Source organism: Otolemur garnettii, unplaced genomic scaffold (genome assembly GCF_000181295.1).
Source record: "Otolemur garnettii isolate 467f Iridium unplaced genomic scaffold, OtoGar3 scaffold00007, whole genome shotgun sequence".
Lineage (NCBI taxonomy): Eukaryota > Metazoa > Chordata > Mammalia > Primates > Galagidae > Otolemur > Otolemur garnettii.
Window position 1 is genome coordinate 16,719,606 of NW_003852402.1, and position 20,382 is coordinate 16,739,987.

At 39.5% G+C, this 20,382-nt stretch overlaps 1 protein-coding gene across 3 annotated transcripts in view; it reads left to right on the top strand.

Moving 5' to 3' along the window:
* The window catches only part of SLC41A2 (solute carrier family 41 member 2), a 118,435-nt gene extending 104,361 nt beyond the window's left edge, over window positions 1–14,074 (top strand). For all 3 annotated transcript variants that reach the window (XM_023509275.1, XM_023509276.1, XM_003783288.3), the window contains exon 11: window positions 10,559–14,074. In XM_023509275.1, the coding sequence (XP_023365043.1) occupies window positions 10,559–10,744 (186 nt within the window). In that variant the 3' untranslated portion in view covers window positions 10,745–14,074. The remainder of the gene's footprint in view (window positions 1–10,558) is intronic.
* The last annotated feature ends 6,308 nt before the right edge of the window (window positions 14,075–20,382 follow it).

Consider the following 20,382-nt stretch of genomic DNA (forward strand, 5'->3'; position numbering starts at 1 on the left):
AGTATTCATTAAGGATTTTTTGAATTTCTAGGGGGTCTGTTGTTATTTCATCTTTACCATTTCTAATTGATGAGATTAGAGATTTTACTCTTTTAGTTTATCAAATTTTTAAAATGATTAGTGCTTTCTGTGTCCTAAGAAAGCTTTGCTTACCTCTAGATTGTGAAGATTTTCTCTCTCTCTCTTTTTTTTTTTTTTGGTCAGGGCTGGGTTTGAACCCTCCACCTCCAGCATATGGGGCCAGTGCCCTACTCCTTTGAGCCACAGGTGCTGCCTGATTTTCTCTTTTATTTCAGAGATGTTCTGGTTTTAGCTTTTATTTGGGTCTCTGCTCATTTTGAGTGAATTTTTTTGTATATGGTATGAGATAAAGCTTGAGGTTCATATTTTTCAATGTGAGTATCTAGTTGCTCCAGTACTATTTGTTGAGAAGACCATCCTTTCTTCTCTTGAATTACCTTAGCATCTTTGTCAAAAATCAATTTACTATGTATATGTGTATCTATATCTAGACTCTTCTTCTGTTCCGCTGACTTGTATGTCTAGTCTTCAGCAACTGTTGTTTTCTTTAGCGCCTTAACGTGTTCTTCATTTTAGTTTCAAAAAGAAATCATTTGCCTTTTTTTAAATTGCAAACTTGTTCTTGAGGTATAAGGTCTCAGTTCACACATACGTATTTATTCATTTGCAGGTATAGATATACTAAGTAACCAAAGCTGATATAGATGACTTTGCCATTGTGATTCCTGCCAAATCAACATCCTTTTAGCCTCTACTCTTAACATAGAATTCTGGCATTTCAACAGCAGTTGTAATTATATCTACAAATCCTTATGTGACACTATGTCTCAAACCTTCTGGAAGATCAAGTTGATTATGTCTGGGCTTTCACACTTGTCACTTCTCATAGCTGCCTTTTCCAAGATGTTAAGTAGATTAATTAAGCTTGATTTGTCTTTTTTTTTTCTTTTTTCTTTTTTCTTTGAGACAGATTCTCCTTTTGTCACCCTGGGTAGAGTGCTGTGGCATCATAGCTCACAGCAACTTCAAGTTATTGGGCATAGTGATCCTCTTGCCTCAGCCTCCCAAGTAGTTGGGGCTCTGGTGCCCACCCAGATGCCCGGCTATTTTTAGAGATGGGGTCTCACTCTTGCTCAGGCTGGTCTCGAACTCCTGAGCTCAGGCAATCTACCCACCTTGGCCTCCCTGAGTACTGGGATTACAGGAGTGAGCCACCACACCTGGCCTGAAAACATAGATTTTTTTTTTAAATTGATTTTTCAAATTTGAATAGTACATTGGAAGAACATTCAATAAATACTTTTAAATAAATGACTAGGAGTTTTTCCAGTGGAGTGTTTTGTTAGGCAACCTGCAGAAAGACCCTGTACTTAAAAGGGCATGATATTAGAATCAGGGCCATTTGGGACTAGGCAGATGGTAAAGAGGGGGCACCTTGGCTGTTCAGGGCCTGGCCTCTGCTGATTGCAACTTTTCCTGATAGTTTATTGATATTAAGGGCATGAAGGTAATTTTGCTTAGCATATAGTAGAAAATCCATAAATATTCATTTCTTTTAGCTACTTATATATGCTTTATTCTCATCTTTTTTTCTTTTTCCTTCCTCTTGTTAGAAACTAAGAAACAACTTATTTAATTAAAATATCTCCTGACTTTTAGGTTGCCATTTCCTAGTATCATGTGACATTAGCAATCACTGGTTCTTTTTCTTTTGGTAGAGACAGAGTCTCACTTTATCACCCTCAGTCGGGTGCCATGGCGTCACACAGCTTATAGCAACCTCCAACACCTGGGCTTAGGAAATTCTCTTGCCTCAGCCTCCCAAGTAGCGGGGACTGCAGGTGCCCGCCACAACGCCTGGCTATTTTTTTTGGTTGCTGTTGCAGTTCGGCCCAGCTGGGTTTGAACCAGCCACCCTTGGCATATGGGGCCGGTGCCCTACCCACTGAGTCACAGGCGCCACCCACAATCACTGGTTCTTTATTATTCCATCAGAATGACATGGTCAAATGAGGGAATGATCATTGGCAGGCTTAACTGGGCAAGGGTTAATAAACACCCAGTCAAGAATTATTGTGCTTTTTAATTCATTTAATTTCACGTTAAATATTGAATACATAGATATAAGGTAAGAAGAAGAAGAATATTGTGAACAGCAGTACACTCACCAAGCAGTTCAGGAAATATAACACTACCAGACAAATGTGTTCACTATTGCCACTACTATTCAGCATAGTGCTGGAAGTCTTAGCCAGTGCAATCAGGCAGAGAAGGATATCAAGTGTATCCTTATGGGGATAGAGGAAGTCAGACTTTTACTCTTTGCTGATGATATGATCTTATACTTAGAAAACCCCAGGGACTCAACCATGAGACTCCTGGAAGTGAAGAAGAAGTACAGCAACATTTTGGGATATAAAATCAGTGTTCACAAATCAATAGCCTTCATTTAGGCCAACATTGGTCAAGCTGAGAACCAAATCCCAAGTTGCAATACCCTCCTCAGTAGCTTCAAAGAAAATGAAATACTTTGAAATATATACTTAAGAAAGGAAGTGAAGGATCTCTACAGAGAAAACTATGAATCCCTGAGAAAAGAAATAGTAGAAGACATTAACAAAAGGAAGAACATGCTATGCTCATGGCTGGGAAGAATCAATATCATTAAAATGTCTATATTACCCAAAGCAATCTAGAGGTTTAATGCAGCTCCCATTATAATACCACCATCATACTTTGAAGAACTTGAAAAAATATGTCTTCATTTCATATGGATAGTCAATGTAATTCTATAAAATAAAAACAAATCTGGAGGCATCATGTTATCAGACTTTGGTTATCCTGCAAGTCTATACTGATTAAAACAGCATGGTAGTGGCATAAAAAGAGAGAAATGCATCTGTGGAACAGAATCAAGAACACAGAGATGAAACCAACCTCATATTGCCATCTGATCTTTGATAAACCAAGCAAAAGCTTACATTGGGGGAAAGAATCTCTATTTCACAAAGAGTGCCGGGAGAACTGGATAACCACATGTAAAAGACTGAAACTGGACCCATGCCTCTCACCACTTAAATTAACTCCCACTGGATAAAAGATTTAAATCTAAGACATGAAGTGATAAAAATCCTAGAGGTAAGTGTGGGAAAAAACTCCTGACGATATTGGCCTTGGGAAAGAATTCACAAAGAAGACCCTTTTGGCAACTGCAGCAACTACAAAACTAAATGGGACCTGATCAAGTTAAAAGGATGCCACCAACAAAGCAAATGATGTTTTGATGTGTGTATTTATTGTGGAATGGCTACCTCAAGATAATTAACATACCCATTCCTCACATACTTACCACTTTTTTGTGATGAAAACATTTAAAATCTATTCTCTTTGTAATTTTCAAGGACAGTCATATGCTGCATAATAGTTTGGTCAAAGCCAGACCACATATATGACTGTGGTCTGATAACATCGTAAGAGAGCTGAAAAATTCCTCCTGCCTCCTGCTGTCACGGCCATGCGGTCATAGTGCTCCACACCTGTCAGGTGTCTATGGTGATGCTGGTGTAAACAAACCCAGGGCATTGCCATTGCATAGAATCTAGTACATATAATTATGTGCAGTACACAGCACTGGTAACCATAGTAAGCAATGGTTACTAGTACTTTTTATCATTATTTTAGACTGTACTCCTTCTACTTATTAAAAAAAGAAGTTAACTGTAAAACAGCCTCAGGAAGGTCTTTCAGGGGATATTCCAGAAGAAGGCACTGTTATCATAGGAGGTGACAGGTCCCCGTGAGTTACTGCCCTTGAAGACCTGGGACATGATGTGCAGGTAGAAGGCAGAGATGGTGATGATCCTGACCCTGTCTAGGTCTGGCTGAAGATGTGTTTGTGTCTTAATTTTTATTTCGTTTTAATAATCACTCCTAGGATGAAATCTGTCTTAGTTTTTAAACACAAAAAGTTTAAAAAGTAAAAAAACATTTTTTTAAACAGAAAGTGTATAGGATAAGGATATAAAGAAAGAAAATATTTTGTACTGCTATCCAATATGTTTGTATTTTAAGCCAAGTGTTATATCAAAAGAAAGTTGAAAAAATTAAAAAAATCATAAAGTAAAAAGTTACAGTAATCTAGTTTATTGAAGAAAGAAAACTTTAAAAATAAATTTATTGTAGCCTAAGTGTAGCATGTTTATAAAGTCTGCAGTAGTGCATAGTAACATCCGAGGTCTACACACTCTCACCACTCCTCCACTCACTCACCTAGAGCAACTTCCAGTCCTAGGAGCTCCGTTTGTGAAAGTACCCTATACAGATAGAGCATTTTTTATCTTATACTGTATTGGACTGTACCTTTTCTATGTTCAGACACACAGATACTTACCACTGTATTACAGATGGCTGGAGCATTCACTACAGTGACGTGCGGTACAGGTCTGTAGCCTGGGAGCAGTTGCAGTACCATAGATCCTAGATGTGTGGAAGGCTTTACCATCTAGCTGTGTGTGGCTGCACTCAGCATTTGCACAGCAATGAAACGGCCTAATCATGCGTTTCTCAGAACATATCTCATTCACTAAGCAAAGTATGGCTGTTAAGTGGGAGGATATGTGTGGATTATATGCAACTCAAACATTTTCTTTAAAGGACTTGCATATCCTTGGATTTTGGTAACCTCGTGGGGAGGGTCCTGGAACCCATCCCCAGTAGATGCACACAGGCGACTCTACTCAGACTGTTATATAGTTTGATATAGCTTTTTATGTGAAAAACTTCTGTTAGACTGCCCACCTGGGACCTGCCATGCCTTTGTCTGCCGTCTACCATGCCCTGAGCTGCCCGGGTGCCCCTGGCAGAGCCCAGCGTAGGTTGGGCCGTGAAGCAGCCCATGCACCATCTTCAGGCCCGAAGCTAGCTTTGGCCATTGGCTTGCCCCTCTGCGGCCTGATTCCCTTTGTTTTGCCCTCTGAGGATTCCTTGCTTTCATGCCAGTCAATGATGCATTTAAAAAATAGCTTTTAAGCCGGGTGCGGTGGCTCATGCCTGTAATCTCAGCACTCTGGGAGGCTGAGGTGGGTGAATTGCCCGAGCTCATGGGTTCAAGACCAGCCTGAGCAAGAGCGAGACCTAGTCTCTAAAAAAATAGCTGGGCATTTTGGTGGGCGCCTGCAGTCCTACCAAGGGTGACAAAGTGACTCTGTCTCAAAAAAAAAAAAAAAATAAAGAAGATAGTTTTTATATTTTATTGGATGATTTTAAGTTGTTTTCAGTGGGTAGGTTGTTTAGGGTATTTTGTTTACAATATTGTTAAAAATAGAATTTTCAAGTGGGTTATTTTGGTTTGGGGGGGTGGGGTTTGCTTTCTATCTACAGGTAGAAAGAAGCACTTTCTTCTCCTTTTCTGCCCCTGGCACTGCCTGGCAGGGGGAATGTGATACGGGGGAAGCAGTGTAACCTGGGCTTGACCTGTGTGACGTAGCCGATCAGCATCTAAATTTTCTGTTCAGAAAATAAAGATCCTAATACCTCCCATGGTACTCAGGGAGAAAAAAGGTCGTCAAACCTTAGTTTTCTTTTCAGCACCACCATTTATCTCCTACCTTCCCCTACCTGCCACTTCCCCAAAATAATTCCAACCAAAGAAAAGATGCTTTTATCCTACCATCAGTAGACTGAATTCCCATTGACTGATAATCCTAAATTATTCTTAGCTGATGTTTAAATAATTAGATTTTAATGAGTAGGGTTTTCAACCTAGAAACTGGATTAGGAAAGCACACTTCTTACAGGGGCCATAAATTCAACATTTGTGAAGTTTGGGATTAGGAAAGTCTGTACTAATTTGCTACTTCGGGGGGTTATTTGTATCACGTTTCTAAGCATTACCCTGCCATAGAAATCGTCTTTCTTTGCACTCTACACAAGGTGGGTATTGGCAGTAGGTATGATGGGGATGCTGATTCATGGAAATGTTGATTCTACCTCAAAGAAGGAACTGGCCGAGAGAATCAATATCATCCAAAGCAAATATATATTTTTGTGCTTTATAAATTTGAATTCCAAGAAATACATCTAGACCATGCATAATTAGCTAGGGCTACAGAGTTACCTTTTCAGAAGGCATATTTACCTAGACAAGTTATGCATATTTCATAAAAACAAACAGACGGTGTAAAAACATCATCTACCCTTGGTTTGATATCCAGTGTGGTTTTCTCATGAAAAGCACGCATTTCTTAAATGATCATTTTGTTTTAAAACATGTTGGATTAAGAAGCATGTGCTACTTATTGTGATTTTAGTAATATATTACACAGAGTTCCAAGAAAACATTGATGTCCTTGGTTAACTTCCAGAAAAAATTTAATAAATCTAAACCTGGTTGAACTTTAAGTCATCACAATCTGTTTAAAAAGAAATTGCGTAGGAAGAGAGTGTGATTCTATGGCATACTGTGTATAAGTAAATTCAATAAATAAAATAAGAGTGTGGGAAGGAGGAGGGGGGAGAAAAGGTGAGGAGAGCGATCACTGGATAGTTTATGACAACAGTTTTCTTACCCTTATAATTTAGAGCTAGAACAGAGTGTAAGGGACATACATTCACTCATTTGAAAGAACCAAAGCTCAGAGAAGTGATAAGTTGTATAACCGGATAGCATTCCAAACCAGGGTTCAGACTTCTGTTCAATAACCCTTTAAAGAGAGTCCATAAATTCTGAGACAGTCTAATAATTGATGAAACAGTGATAATGGCAGTAATATTTATTGAGTACCTACTATAAACCAAGCATTTGCTTAGCCTTTTATATATATTATCTCCTTTAATTTCTGCATCCAGCCAATGACATAGGTGATGGCAACCTCATTTTAAAGCTGTGGAAACTAAGACTCAGGGTTTGTCCCCTTATTGATGGTGACGATTCCCTGGTAGAGCCCTTCAACAACAAACTTTTGTTTCAAGTTTATCGTGTGTAAGTATGTTACTAGAAACCAAGGGATCAAATAAAAGGCAGACATGGTTTTCCCCTTTCAGAGATTTATAGGTTAGATTCTTAGAACCTAATGTGTAAGATGTACGTGTTAGAAGAGCAGCAGAGCAGCTTTCGGACGTTTTTGACCACAGAGCCCTGTAAGAAACATCTTCAGACTGAAACAAAGATGCACGTATGTAAATATGTGCAAGTTCATAGCTAAAACAAAGGCTTTAAGTAACACTATGTGCTGTTCATGCTACTTTCTATCCTAGTCCGCTCTACTCTATTCTGTTTTAAATTTTTTTTTTTGAGACAGAGTCTCATTATGTCGCTCTCGTTAGAGTGGTGTGACATCGGTGACATCACAGCTCACAGCAGCCTCAAACTCTTGGGCTTAAGCTATTCTCTTGCCTCAGCCTCCCAAGCAACTGGGACTACAGGCGCCCACCACAACGCCTGGCTATTTTTTTGTTGCGGTCATCTTTGTTGTTTAGCAGGCTCAGGCTGGGTTTGAACCTGCCAGCCTTGGTATGTGGCCAGCGCCCTACCCACTGAGCTATGGGCGCCACCGATTCTTACAAAAATTTTCAAGTATTACTTTTTATACTTGGAACTTTACCTAGAATTTATTCTTAGGTGTGAAGTAAGGATGCCATTTTCTTTTTTCTATGTGAGTATTGGTCTGCTAAGTAGGGGTTGTACAACTTTTTAAATAAAAAGCTCGGTAATAAGTATTTTAGGTATGTTCTTCATGACAACTACATAGCCACTTAACTTCTCTGATTTGATTTCTTCAAATGGACAATAGCAATAATAATGCTAATTCTCTTACTTCATGAGAATGTTGTAAGGATTAACTAATTGACTAAATAGGCAATAAGTAAATAAATGGGTAGAGTTGTGTTCCAATAAAACTTTATTTACAAAAACAAGAGGCAAGGTTGAATTTGGCCCATGGGCTGCAAATTGCTAACTCCTGCTTTAGACAAATCTCTCATTTAGTGTAGACATTATACAAAGAATTAATTAATGAAGTATACAGATATTATATTAATAAATATATATCATTGCAATATATAAATTTATTCTTTTATATTTCTTGCTAATCCCAGAGAAATTAGCTACTTGCATCCCCTTTAAAACTTATTGCCTCCTGTATCCCTTACTCATTCAGTCAGCAAATTTCTTTATTGACCCTCTATATGCTTTAGTAACACAGAGTCTACAACATAACTTGTTATATTTATAGACAGCTCAAATTATTGTGTTTTTTCTTTTTTAAGTTCTGTCTAGTTCTGTCTTGTGGTCTTTTATTCTTTAACCTAACCTACCTGTGCAGCAATGTGCTGTAAATCTACCGCCTTCTGACATGATACCCTTTAAGTCTGTGTTTCCTACCCACCCAGCTCAGGACAAACGGAGCTTGTTCTCACAGGTGTCTCTTAGAGGACATTGTCTCCAGCTGATTTCTCCAGCTGTCTATTTATTGATCAGATAATGAGCACCTACTTTTTAAGGTGATCATTTTTATAGGCACTGAAGACACAGAAGTGAACCAGTTCCCTGAAAATAGGGCGTCCATAACAAACAAACTACATCCACGTGGTCTGACCCAGTTAGGGTCCAGTGGGCCCACTCACTCCTGTCTGCATTGTATGCTTCTGGTGATGGAACCTGACCTCGTGCTGCCTTTGACCTTTCCCTCGTCCCCCTAAACCAATGATTGTCACCCAGTGTGCTGCAGTACACTGCTGTGTCACAAGTGTGCTATGGAAATTAAGTGTGGATCTTAAGTGTGCTATGAAAATTTTAAGGATCATTAATTAAATCATTTTTGAAAGAAGTTCAAGGCACAGTTTAAGTATATTTTTACTTCTTTTTTTTTTTTTTGGATCAACATAAGTTAAGTGTGCCGGGGAGGTTTAACTATAGATTCAAATGTGCAGTGAGATAAAAAGAAGGGTTGAAAAACACTGCCCTAAACCAAGGCTTTTATTATCTGCAAGTAACTTAGACAGAAAGGGCCTGTTGCATTTGTATTCTTCAAATGGGGGAAATTGAGGCTTAGATAGGTAAGAAACTGACCAAAGGCAAGACTGAGACTCAAGTCCAGATCTTATAACTTCCAAGTCCAGGATTCTTTCTAATATTTCATACTTCCTCCATGCCCAAAACAGATTGTCCCGATCAAATTTTATGAAGTTCCTAAATGGTCTTTGCCAATGAAACACCAAGGAAGAACCAACCATATGCAAAAGATGAGGGCTTAAAGTACAACCTCTTTCTGGCAGTATTGATAGTTCCCTCCATTGGAATAGGTGTGTGTTCCCCTACATTGGGACAAGCCACCATCCTTCTTGGTAAAAATGTCAATGCTAAAGTGACAGCACACAACAATTTCGGTCCCAAGACACATGTCTCACCCCACAACCTACTTGCCAGGACACTGAAAGGTCACAGCCTCTTGACCTGGACTCTGAACCTAGGGTGGGCTTCTTCCAGCACGTGCCAAATGTTCCCAGTACCCAAAGGGCTACAAATAGTAATAAGAATGATACCATTAAAATATAATAGCAGATACTGATTGAAAGTTTATTGTGTGCTGGGCACTGAATAGTCTATTACTTAATCCTCCCAACATTCTTATAAGGGGCATGATTATCTCTTATGTTTGTTGGGAGATATTAACACAGAGAGGTTCAGTAACTTGCCTACATTCAGCTAGTAGGAGATGGAGAAGAATTAATGAATAGATTGAACCATTGTGTGTACTTGCTGACTTGTGCCAGGAACCTCTCTCATCCCAAGTTTCTTTTATTGCTTCAGAGATTTTAAAATTAGAGAATCCTCCTAATCGAGATAAATCAATCAAAGATAAAGGCCACTTATCTGATCTAAAAATTCAAAGCATCACAAATGTGTTCAAATTTCTGATATTCTAGAAAATAGGCCTATCACCTTAGTATTTGAATAGTCCTTTAAAATATTTCAACTCTGTTTATCTATATCAGTCTATTATCTATAGACAAGTCCCTCAGTGTATTTACCTTCTGGTTATTGTCCTTACCATTGTAGTGAAATTTTCCTTGACAAGCCAGAAACAACCTTATAATTAGTAAATGGTCAGTTTTCCATCTCTATCTCATTTGGTATACTTGCAGGAGGAAGATAATTCTTTAATTTTTATTTCCTTCCTCATATGTCTTCTTTCTTCCTTATAGTTTTATCTCATAGAAAAAAAGTTGAAACATAATAGTGGTTGGAAAACTTACCATGTTCTTAAAATTTAAGAATTACTATGGTTGTTGAGAGGTTAGATGAAAATGAGATATATATGAAAAGGTGAGAAAAATTTTCATGACTATAAATATTTATGCTGTTTTTCCCTGTGAGATAAAAATATTCCTGTTAATTAAATATTTCTTCTTTTCAAGCCTGATTCTTGACTTAGACATGTGCTGTTCCTTCCAGAAATGAGTGGCTTAGGTTGGCAGCCATGTTTAAGGGGCTAGGAATGGCCAGGCAGCAGGAATGATCTCTGGCTCTCTCCCCTAGGTGTTCACTTTGCTGTGGATTGCTGACTGGATGGTCCATCACTTCTGGAGGAAAGGAAAGGACCCGGATAGTTTCTCCATCCCCTATCTGACGGCACTGGGTGACCTGCTCGGGACAGCTCTATTAGCCTTAAGTTTTCATTTTCTCTGGCTTATTGGAGATCGAGATGGAGATGTTGGAGACTAATCAACCCCGCAGCCCGCTCCCAAGTCACCAAGGACGACCCGAGACAACCACTTACGGCTCTTTTCCAAAACTCTCCAATCAGTAGTTTGACTCTCACCAGGGTGATCAGCAGTTGGCCCTGATTTGATTAAATGGCCTTAACATTTTTTTAAGGAATTTGTGTTAAAACCAGAATGAACCTTATTTGTGCTGCTTTTTGTAGAATAAACGATAATTTGACAAAGACTTAGATATAACCTCAAGCTCTGAAGTTAAATAAATAGGAAAGCATATAGGATGTTTACAGTGAATAATTTTGAAACCACAAACCACAGAAAAGTACTGTATTATTCTGTAACTTGTCACACAAGCTTTGAGGGAGCAGAGCTCTAGTTCAGCCTTTTCTGTCTCACGGATACATCGTACTGCAAGGCACACTGCAGGATGAAGGGTGCCCAGCCACGCCTTTAATGCCCACCTCTGTGTTAGCACCAATTGCTTATTCCTAAACTGACCTAAATATGTCTCATAGAATGATCTTGAGAGAGGTTTAATGAAAGCAGTGAGTCATTTCTTGATCATTGATTTATTGAATTAATTAAGAAAACTTAATAGTGGAAAACAGAATATAACCTGGGCTGCATTTGTACAGAGAGGATGTTATGAGAACTATGTGTGTGTGTGTGAGAGAGAGAGAGAGAGAAAAGAAGAGAGAGGCGATAGGAAAGAGTAAAGAGAGAGACACTTTCGATGGAAAACTAGATCTTGGATTGTTGATAGCAAAGATCATAGTGCTATCATATTGGCACTATAAGGTTGTTCTTAAACACATTGTATTGATACGCATTTGTCATTTGGTCCAAATATTTTGCTACACACCAGAATTTAATATTCGTTGCCTACATTATAGCAGTCTCCTTTTATTAAAAAAGCTATACTATTCAATATAATTAAGGTATAAGATGAAGAATGAGCAAGTGATTCGTTTTCTCTTTTTTAAAAGCTCATTACTTACCCCTTTAAAAGAGAAGTTGGTCGGTTACCACAGTTACTATTCAAACCTATACATATTAATTTGCACAGGCTTATTTCTACATGGGACTCCATCACATACACTGCTATAATTCTCATATTTTTCTAAAACTCTGGACAGTATTCTAAATACTTGACCCACAGTTATTCAACAGGTAGGCATTTTTATATCACATGTAGTTCATTTTGTAAAATAGAGTACAACCTCTCAAGACCGTTAGCTATTTAATAATTTAAGCTGAGAGGGGAATTTAAATGCACATTAACTTTGATCATCATAGTTTAAATTGTGAATTAGTGTTATTATATAAATGGTAGGTTGTTTATAAATATACTGGGGGAAGTATTCTTGTTAAGCGCTCTTAAATAAGGGAGCTGTGGTTTAGAGTTATATATTTTTTATTATTTTTAAACTTTAATTATTCTATTCTTCTGCCTTCTAATGAAGCTTTTAAGGCAGAGAACTGAACTAATTATAGAATGTCTCCTTTGGAGAGTTATAATGTCACATAGTGAACATTCTTGTAAAAGAAAGAATGATTAAGTTGATGAATATTTAACTGCAAAGATTTTTTTCATTTTAGAAAAATCCATGAACAATATCTATGATTTTATTGCAAAGCATTTGTAAATTACTTATTAACATTTGGGCTGTGTGATTCATAAGCATTTACATTTCCTGTGGTTTCTATTTTGATTTTAAAAAATGCACAGCAAGCTACATTTTTAAAGCATTAACCAACAACTTTAGTCTGGTGTATTACATATTCCAAATCACATTCAAATATCATGTCATATTCACCACCGTACCTGTGAAATGAGTCAGATGGATGTTCCTATTTTACAGCAGAGGAAAGTAAAACTCAGAGAAGTTACATTTTTAAGGTTGCACAGCTGCAAAGTGACCAAATCGTGATGTCCCTGACGTCAACGTCTTCCATCTCCTAGAGCCGTATTCATCTTAGGACACATCTATGACCCTCAGATGTACCATGAATACCTACATAATTAACTAAGAGGAAGCCAACTGGAGAAACAGAATTGGCTAAGGTAGAAGAGAGTATTGCTACGTCCTTTAGATTTTGGACAGGGAAGTCTCCACTTAATATATGTTGATGGTGAGTATTTTCAACTGTAAATTATTCATGTTCCTAAGACCAACCAAAATACAAATAAATAAAAGTTTTGAAATAAAGACCAAGGCCTTAGTTCATCGAACATGTAACTGTCATACCCTTCCCAGTCCCAGCCATGTGTCGTAGATGCTAATAAACAACTAGAACGATGGATTGGAGTTCTCTCCCCCTCTTCTTTTGCCACCCAACCTTGGTTAAAGCAACCAAGTGTTGCATGTAATAGTGAGGAAAATGGAAACACCAGTCACCATTAATTATACCAATGAATTCATTATATGAGGAAGGTAGATTCCTGGAAAGAGCTGAAACGAATATTTGAGGAATGAGGGTGGGGAATATAGGTATACCTGGCCCAAATCATTTGGGTCATAAGTACCTTTTCTTCCAGGTTAATCTACAAATCAGTCTATTTCTCCCCATCCATTTATACTCCCTAGCAACCAACCATTTAGGTGCAATATGCCTCAATTTCCTTCCTTCAAAAGGCCTGTATAAAGATAGCGGAACTCCACTGGAAAATTGGGCTGTCACTCTGTGATTTCTCCTTGTGCACAGTAAAATAAACCCTTTCTCTTATTAAAAAAAATGATAAGCTTTCACATAAGTATGCAACTGATCAGATAACTTCTCTTATTTACCCATAAAAATCATTTATCAGTCTTATGTAATACAAACTCCCAGTATTTATTTTTGCACGACATAGAAACTCCTGTGTTCCAAACTTGTTCCTCTCACTGATTCATCTGACACTTTATTTCGACCCAGGTGCCACTTTAAATAACATGTTTTTCCTTCTTGTCCACCCATCTTTTTCATTTCTTTCAAAAAGAAACTTTCTCAGAAAGTGATAAAAATGGGAACTTATGGCCGTGTTTCTTCTGGGAGACATCAAAAGCTCCACACCACGGACTATCAATGATGTAGCCAAACAAAGTACATTTTTAAAAGTCTCCCTTGCCTTAAAATGTACCTGTGGTATCGTGTACCCATTTACAACAGGCTTGTGCCATCCTCAAATTGTAAACTCACACAAGTATAAAATTTAAGTAGTTACCAGCTCTGTTGTGCTTACTTCTCAATGAATTAAAGAACATAAACGCTGTGTGGAAATCTCCCAGAAGAGACTGGGGTAATTTATGTATATATGCTGTATTTATGAAGTATAATAAATTGGGATTTGACCATAACCTAGACCTCCAATCCATTGCTTTACCACTTTTTGACTGTTACATACTCCCATCTCCCCATTGTTCTCATTATCTAGCTCGGATGGCTTGGTTCATCAACCCGCATATCTGCAGCTGCCTCCTCCACACGGGCAGGACGGAACACCAGCTCTGGGTAAATAACAGCTCTCTGTGCTCTGCCTGTATCTGAGCAGCTGAATATGGCTCCAGAGAAACATACCACTGCCCTCACAGATATTTAAAGTTACAGCCTCGGATATCAAGTTAACCCTGCATTGCTCAGCGGCCTACTATATTTCTGTAATGACTTTACTTTTTCTGGGAGGTCAGGCTTTTGTCCCCACCACTTCCCTGAAAGCTTACCTGTTGTCAACCTAAATAACCCATAGGCAGAGGCTCTCTAAAAGAAAGTACTGTTTATTTGGGATGGGGTGTTGCAAGAGAAATGTGCGGGCCATAGTAAATTGTGAGTATCCAGGGAGGTAAAGGAAGACACAGTTTGGGGGGGGAGTTGCAGTTGCTTTTGGCCAGGGCCACATTTGAACCTGCCACCTCTGGTATATGAGGCAGTGCCCTACTCCTTGAGCCACAGGAACCACCCAAGACACAAGTTTTTAAAAGAGAAATGAGGAATATATAATCGTATTGAGATGATTATCTTTCACTACAGAGATCAATAACAAGTGTGCAATGACTGGACAGGCATTTGCTGGCAAATATCCTCAGAGAGTAATTATTTTTTCTGTAAGGTTGCAATGGCCTTTAAGCAAGGGGTGGTTTTTGTAGAGTTTTTTGGCAGTAGTTTTTGTTATTGGGCATTTCTGCATGAGAACGCTTTCTTCACGGCCTCTCTAGATCTCCTTGTTGGGGTTTTGTTAACGCAAATGTCTCCACGTTGATTCCGACAGCTTTCACATTTCCGCCTTTTGATCAAGGTCTTTCTCCAGAAGCATCACTGATCATCCTGCAGTTAGCTTTGGATGTCCCTCAGTGTTGGGATGGACCTGTCCCAAGTGACTGGCCGAGTCCTACACTGGAGAAAGTGAATCCCAGTAAGAGTCAATGTCAAAACCCTTTTAACCACTTTGAGCAACAAGGGAGATTGAAGCAAGTGGTCCTCAGGCTATGTCAACCTGAGACCCGGATTAAGTTCACTTTTGTCTGTTTCATGGTCTTTTGCTATTGCATCAATAGGATTGTGTTTCTGCAAAAAAAAATAAGTCATAGGTAAAAAGTTTAAAAAGGAAAACAAAATACAATTTTAGTAGTATGACAATTTCAGTTTGCACAGTGGTTCTGAGCTATGAACCTAGACTTAAAGGCAACCAATTAAATAGCCACAGGAAATTGGGTGAGACCTATTTTAACTACTCTATTTTTCGATGTATAATGTTTACCTTTCTGCCCAAGTTCTCGAGGGGAAGATAAAGATGCACACTACACATGGGTGGTATGGCTTAGGATTGGGGAGGTGCAGCGGGCCTTGTGGGGCCACCGGGCCCTCCTGCCTGGGCCCATTGAGGGCATGGAGTTCCAGTCCAGGAGTATCCAATCTGGTGGGACTGGGCTGGAGCAGCCTCACTGAGCACTGTCATCAGGAGAGGGGATGATGGTGGGACTGCTGAGGTGGGCTGCAGCTGTGTGGGGTGAAGGCTGAGTATAGTTAAGTGAAGAAAGCTAGGCGTGGAACAGTGTATAAAATATTCTCCCTTTTAAGAATATTTCTTTCATGGGGAAATAAAGTAAGAAACACCAGAATAAATAACAGAAAAATAAGAAATACGGTTACTTATAGGGGACAAAGAGCAATAAGGTACTGGAATGGGACAAGACTTATTAGTGTATACTTTACAGATCATTTTGATTTTTTGAACCATGTACATATATTATTCAAAAAATAATTTCCATTTAAAAAAATTTTTTTTTTTTTTGAGACAGAGTGTCACTTTGTCACCCTTGGTGGAGTGCCATGATGTCATAGCTCACAGTAACCTCAGACTCTTGGGCTCAAGTGATCCTCTTGCCTCAGCCTCCTGAGTAGCTGGGACTACAGGCGCCCTCCACAATGCCCAGCTATTTTTAGAGGCAGGGTCTCACTCTTGCTGAGGCTGATGTAGAACTCATGAGCTCAAGCAATCTACCCGCCTCCTAGCACTCCCAGAGTGCTAGGATTACAGGCATGAGCCACCGCCCTCAGCCCCTAAAATTTATTTTTAAAAGGAAAATATATTCTTTGACCTATTGATCCAACTTCTAGAAATCTGTCCTATGGTAATAATCAGAATATATATTACAGTAATTTTCAACTTGAAATTGTTTATTTGAAAACAGATTTAAAGTTCAAAAAAATTAGTATCTTATATAATATTATATACTCAGTGAATTTATATTTTAAAGATCCTTAAAGTTAGAATAATAATCATAACATCATATATGAAAAGCACTAAAGACAAAACTACATACAGAATGTTATTAAACACCAAAATACTTCAGATGTTTTCTTCTGGGTTATGTGATTAGGGATAATTTTTCTTTCATTTCCCCCACACACACCTTTTTTTTTTGAGACAGAGTCTCACTTTGTCACCTTCAGTAGAGTGCTATGGAGTTCACAGCAACCTCCAACTCTTGGGCTCAACTGATTCTCTTGTCTCAGTCTCCCAAGGAGCTGGGACCTCAGGCACCTGCCACAATGCCCTGCTATGGTTAGACACGGGGTCTCGCTCTTGCTCAAGCTCCTGAACTCAAGTGATCTACCCACCTAGGCCTTCCAGAGTGCTAGGATTGCAGGCTTGAGCCACTGTGCTGGGCCTGCTAGTGTTTCTTTTTAAAACACCTTTTTGTCTACATTTTCAACAATGAACATGTTACGTTCATATTTATTTTTTGAATTACTTAATAATCACTACTCTATCAGACAATAGATCTCCAGCTTAAATTAGTAGTTAATCATTGTTTTAGCTCTTTTTAAAAAGGATTGATTTTTGTTCCATTTAGTAATGAGCACTTAATGTTTAAAAACAATGAACATCCTTTTAATTTTCTTCTTGTAGGCAAGGGGAGATCGTCTGTGGCAATGGAACATGTTAGTACTTAATGACGCTGGGTTATTTACTAGTAAGAAGAAACGGTGAGTAAACGAGGACCTCCAACATTTTTCTCCCTATCGTCTGCTCTTGAGGCAAAGGATGATGTTATATTGGCACAGGCTTCTAACTTCAGGTAATTCCCACAAATTGCCTTTTCTGATCCTCCTCCCAGATCGCACCAAATATCAGGGATTTGGCACAAAACCCTACATGCCTGGCTTATTACAAATCCATGCTGCGCAGCTCCACAAACTTGCCCAGAGGTGGTTTTAGACTCCTCTTTCCCCAGCTTTCTTTCCTCCCCCATCCTCAGCACGTGGTCCTGACTCTCCAAGGAGAAGGGTCAGGCCTCTGGCCCAGCTTTCCTAGTAATTCCTTGTCCCCCCCTTGCCATCCCCATCTTGTTTCAAGCTCACCCTCACCCCTTTCTACCCCATTCCCCCATGTTTCCTCCCTTCCTCACCAAGGGCCTGTTCTCTGCTCCATAACATGCATAAGCCTCCCTCGGAGGGAAACCCCTCCATGTGACTTTGTCAACACCATCTACCCGTCTCCTCTTTAATCACCAGCTCTCATACTGCAGGACACCTCTGCCTCCTCCTTCTGGGCCTCCCCTGTGCCCAAATAGAGGAAAAGGAAACAGAATTTGGTTGAACACAAAGAACTCTCCAAATAAAGACTAAAGACATTTTATTTGGATATTTAAGGAAAACATGACCCAGAAGGCTGAAGGGCTTGAGGTTATTGGAAAGAGAAACCCACACATCTAACAGGCTCAGACCCTGAGTCACCAATTCCAGCTCCTCACTGCAAAAAATCTAATTGACTCATCTTGCCTCTGGCTTCTGACCAGTATGGCCAAGTTAAGGGGCAGGGATCACATGGTAACTGGGTTGCCTCTTCCAGGGCTGTGAGTGCTCTCACGGAGAAGAGTCAGCAGAGAAGGAAGGATTAGCATCCCTGGAGCACACACCAAGCCAAAGGGCAGCTCCTGAGAAGGGTAACCTGAAAGGTTATTTTATCAGCTGCTCAGAATAGACTAGAAACAACTTTGCCACACACTAGGTATATTACTGTATCTAGGCACTTTGGGGAAAGTAAAAGTGGCAAAGTTTCATAACATAAAGAGATAATAAAAACCTAAAGGTAGCCTATAAACCCACATATATGCATGCACAAGGAGGAAGGATAGAACAGAAAATATGTGGAAAGTGTTTCCTCCAATAATGATTTTTAAAATGAGAAATCTCTTCTGGATTGTTTAGGAAACAGGTCACTAGATTGATTCCCTTCTCAGCCTTGGGTGAAAATAACAGTATCGATGAGGCCCAAACCACAGACTGGACCCAACGCCATACCTTTTCGTGGAAATGAGAAGTAATGGACTCAACGTGAATCTTGGTGCAGGGTTAACCTGCATCCCACAGGCCACCCTGGCTCAGGGATTGGGCCAATAGTGAAGTTCCACTTAGGTCCAGTCTGCTTCACAGCTATGGTGAAACTGAAGTCTTTAGAGGCTGATTTCCAGATTTTTCTTTTCCTAAAGGCAGCAGTCAGGTAGTTGGAGAATGTGGGTGTCCCCTGTTTTGGCATTCTCATTCTCTTAGTGAATCAAGTTATCGATGCTTATATTAGTCAGTGGAACATTAGTGTCATGCATGTAAGTGTGTGTCTGTGTGCTCGTGCATGTGTGTGTATGTGTGTTAGATCATCAAATCTCGGCTGGATGCAGTATTTGCACACAATAGTGTATACCATAAGAAGCACCAGGAAGGTAGCTTAAGCTACTACTGCCTGGGCTTGGTTACATTGTTCTTCTTGGTCCCTGGCTATGAAACTCTGCTATTGTATCTTTAAATATATGTGCACAATATATTCATTGTAAAATGTTTTAAAGAAATTATTACTTGCATTTTGATTCTTTGGTACCTTAATGGTTTCTGCTAATAGCATTTCGGAAGTTGAATACAAGGAAATGCAAAATGCCTGTTCATAATTGAGTGACTAGCTCATGAGAGATGCTAATTGGATTTGGCATACTCTTACGATTTCATGTGGCTTAATAGTAAAGAAACAGGTTTTAGAAGGCCCCAGTGCAAGTAGATCTATACCACAGAGAAGTTAACAGGTTTTAATTGAATGCTATATGTAAAACCACCCCTGCCCTTCACATTGAGGGGAGTTCAAAAGGAGAAAATACGGTACTTCCAGTGTTCACAGTAAATCATAAGGGAGAGGATCAAAGATTTACATAGTGAGAAAATGTATAGCAGTTATTGATTAAGAGTAAAAATTGTAAACAAACTAAATGTCTGAAAACAGAGATGGTTAAAAACTTATGGTATATAAATTTGCAGAATATATGTAAAATATGTATCGTCATGTACAATTGTATTTTCCAAAAACATTTAATGGCATGGAGAAAATGCTCCCAACATAATGCAAGTGAAAAAAGCATGACATGCTGGGTGCCAGGGCTCACGCCTGTAATCCCAACACTTGGAGGCCGAGGTGGGTGGATTGCCTGAGCTCACAGTTTCGAAACCAGCCTGAGCCAGAGTGAGACCTCGTCTCTAAAAATAGCCAGATGTTGTGGCAGGCATCTGTAGTCCCAGTTACTTGGGAGGTTGAGGCAAAAGGATCACTTAAGTCCAAGAGTTTGAGGTTGCTGAGAGATACACCACCACGGCACTCTATGGAGGGTGACAAAGAGAGACCCTGTCTCAAAAAAAAAAGAAAAAGAAAAAAAGAAAGAGATAAGAACAGGAAAAAGAATGGCATTTGCTCTTACTCCAGATTGTCCTCCACCACCCCCATCCAGTAGGAAACCCCCTCAATGCCACATGTCCTTCTCCATCCCTTCTCCCCACTCTGGGCTCTCTCTAAGCAGGGAGGATCTGCCCAGCCTTGCCCTCCGGTCACCTCACCAGCCTCCTGCCAACAGATTTGCCCCCAAGGTCAGCCCCTTCACACCTGCTGGAGAGTCCCACAGGACACACTCCCTCTCTCTGTTTCTCTTTCTTTCCCTGATTCTTTTATCCTTTCTCTCTTTTATCCCTACCTCTCTCTCCAGCCCTCTCTGCCTCTGTCTCTCCTTGTCTGTTTCTTGGTCCCTATTCTCTGTCTCTCCCTGTCTGTTTCTTGGTCTCTGTCCTCTGTCTCTCCCTGTCTGTTTCTCGGACTCTATCCTCTGTCTCTCCCTGTCTGTTTCTCGG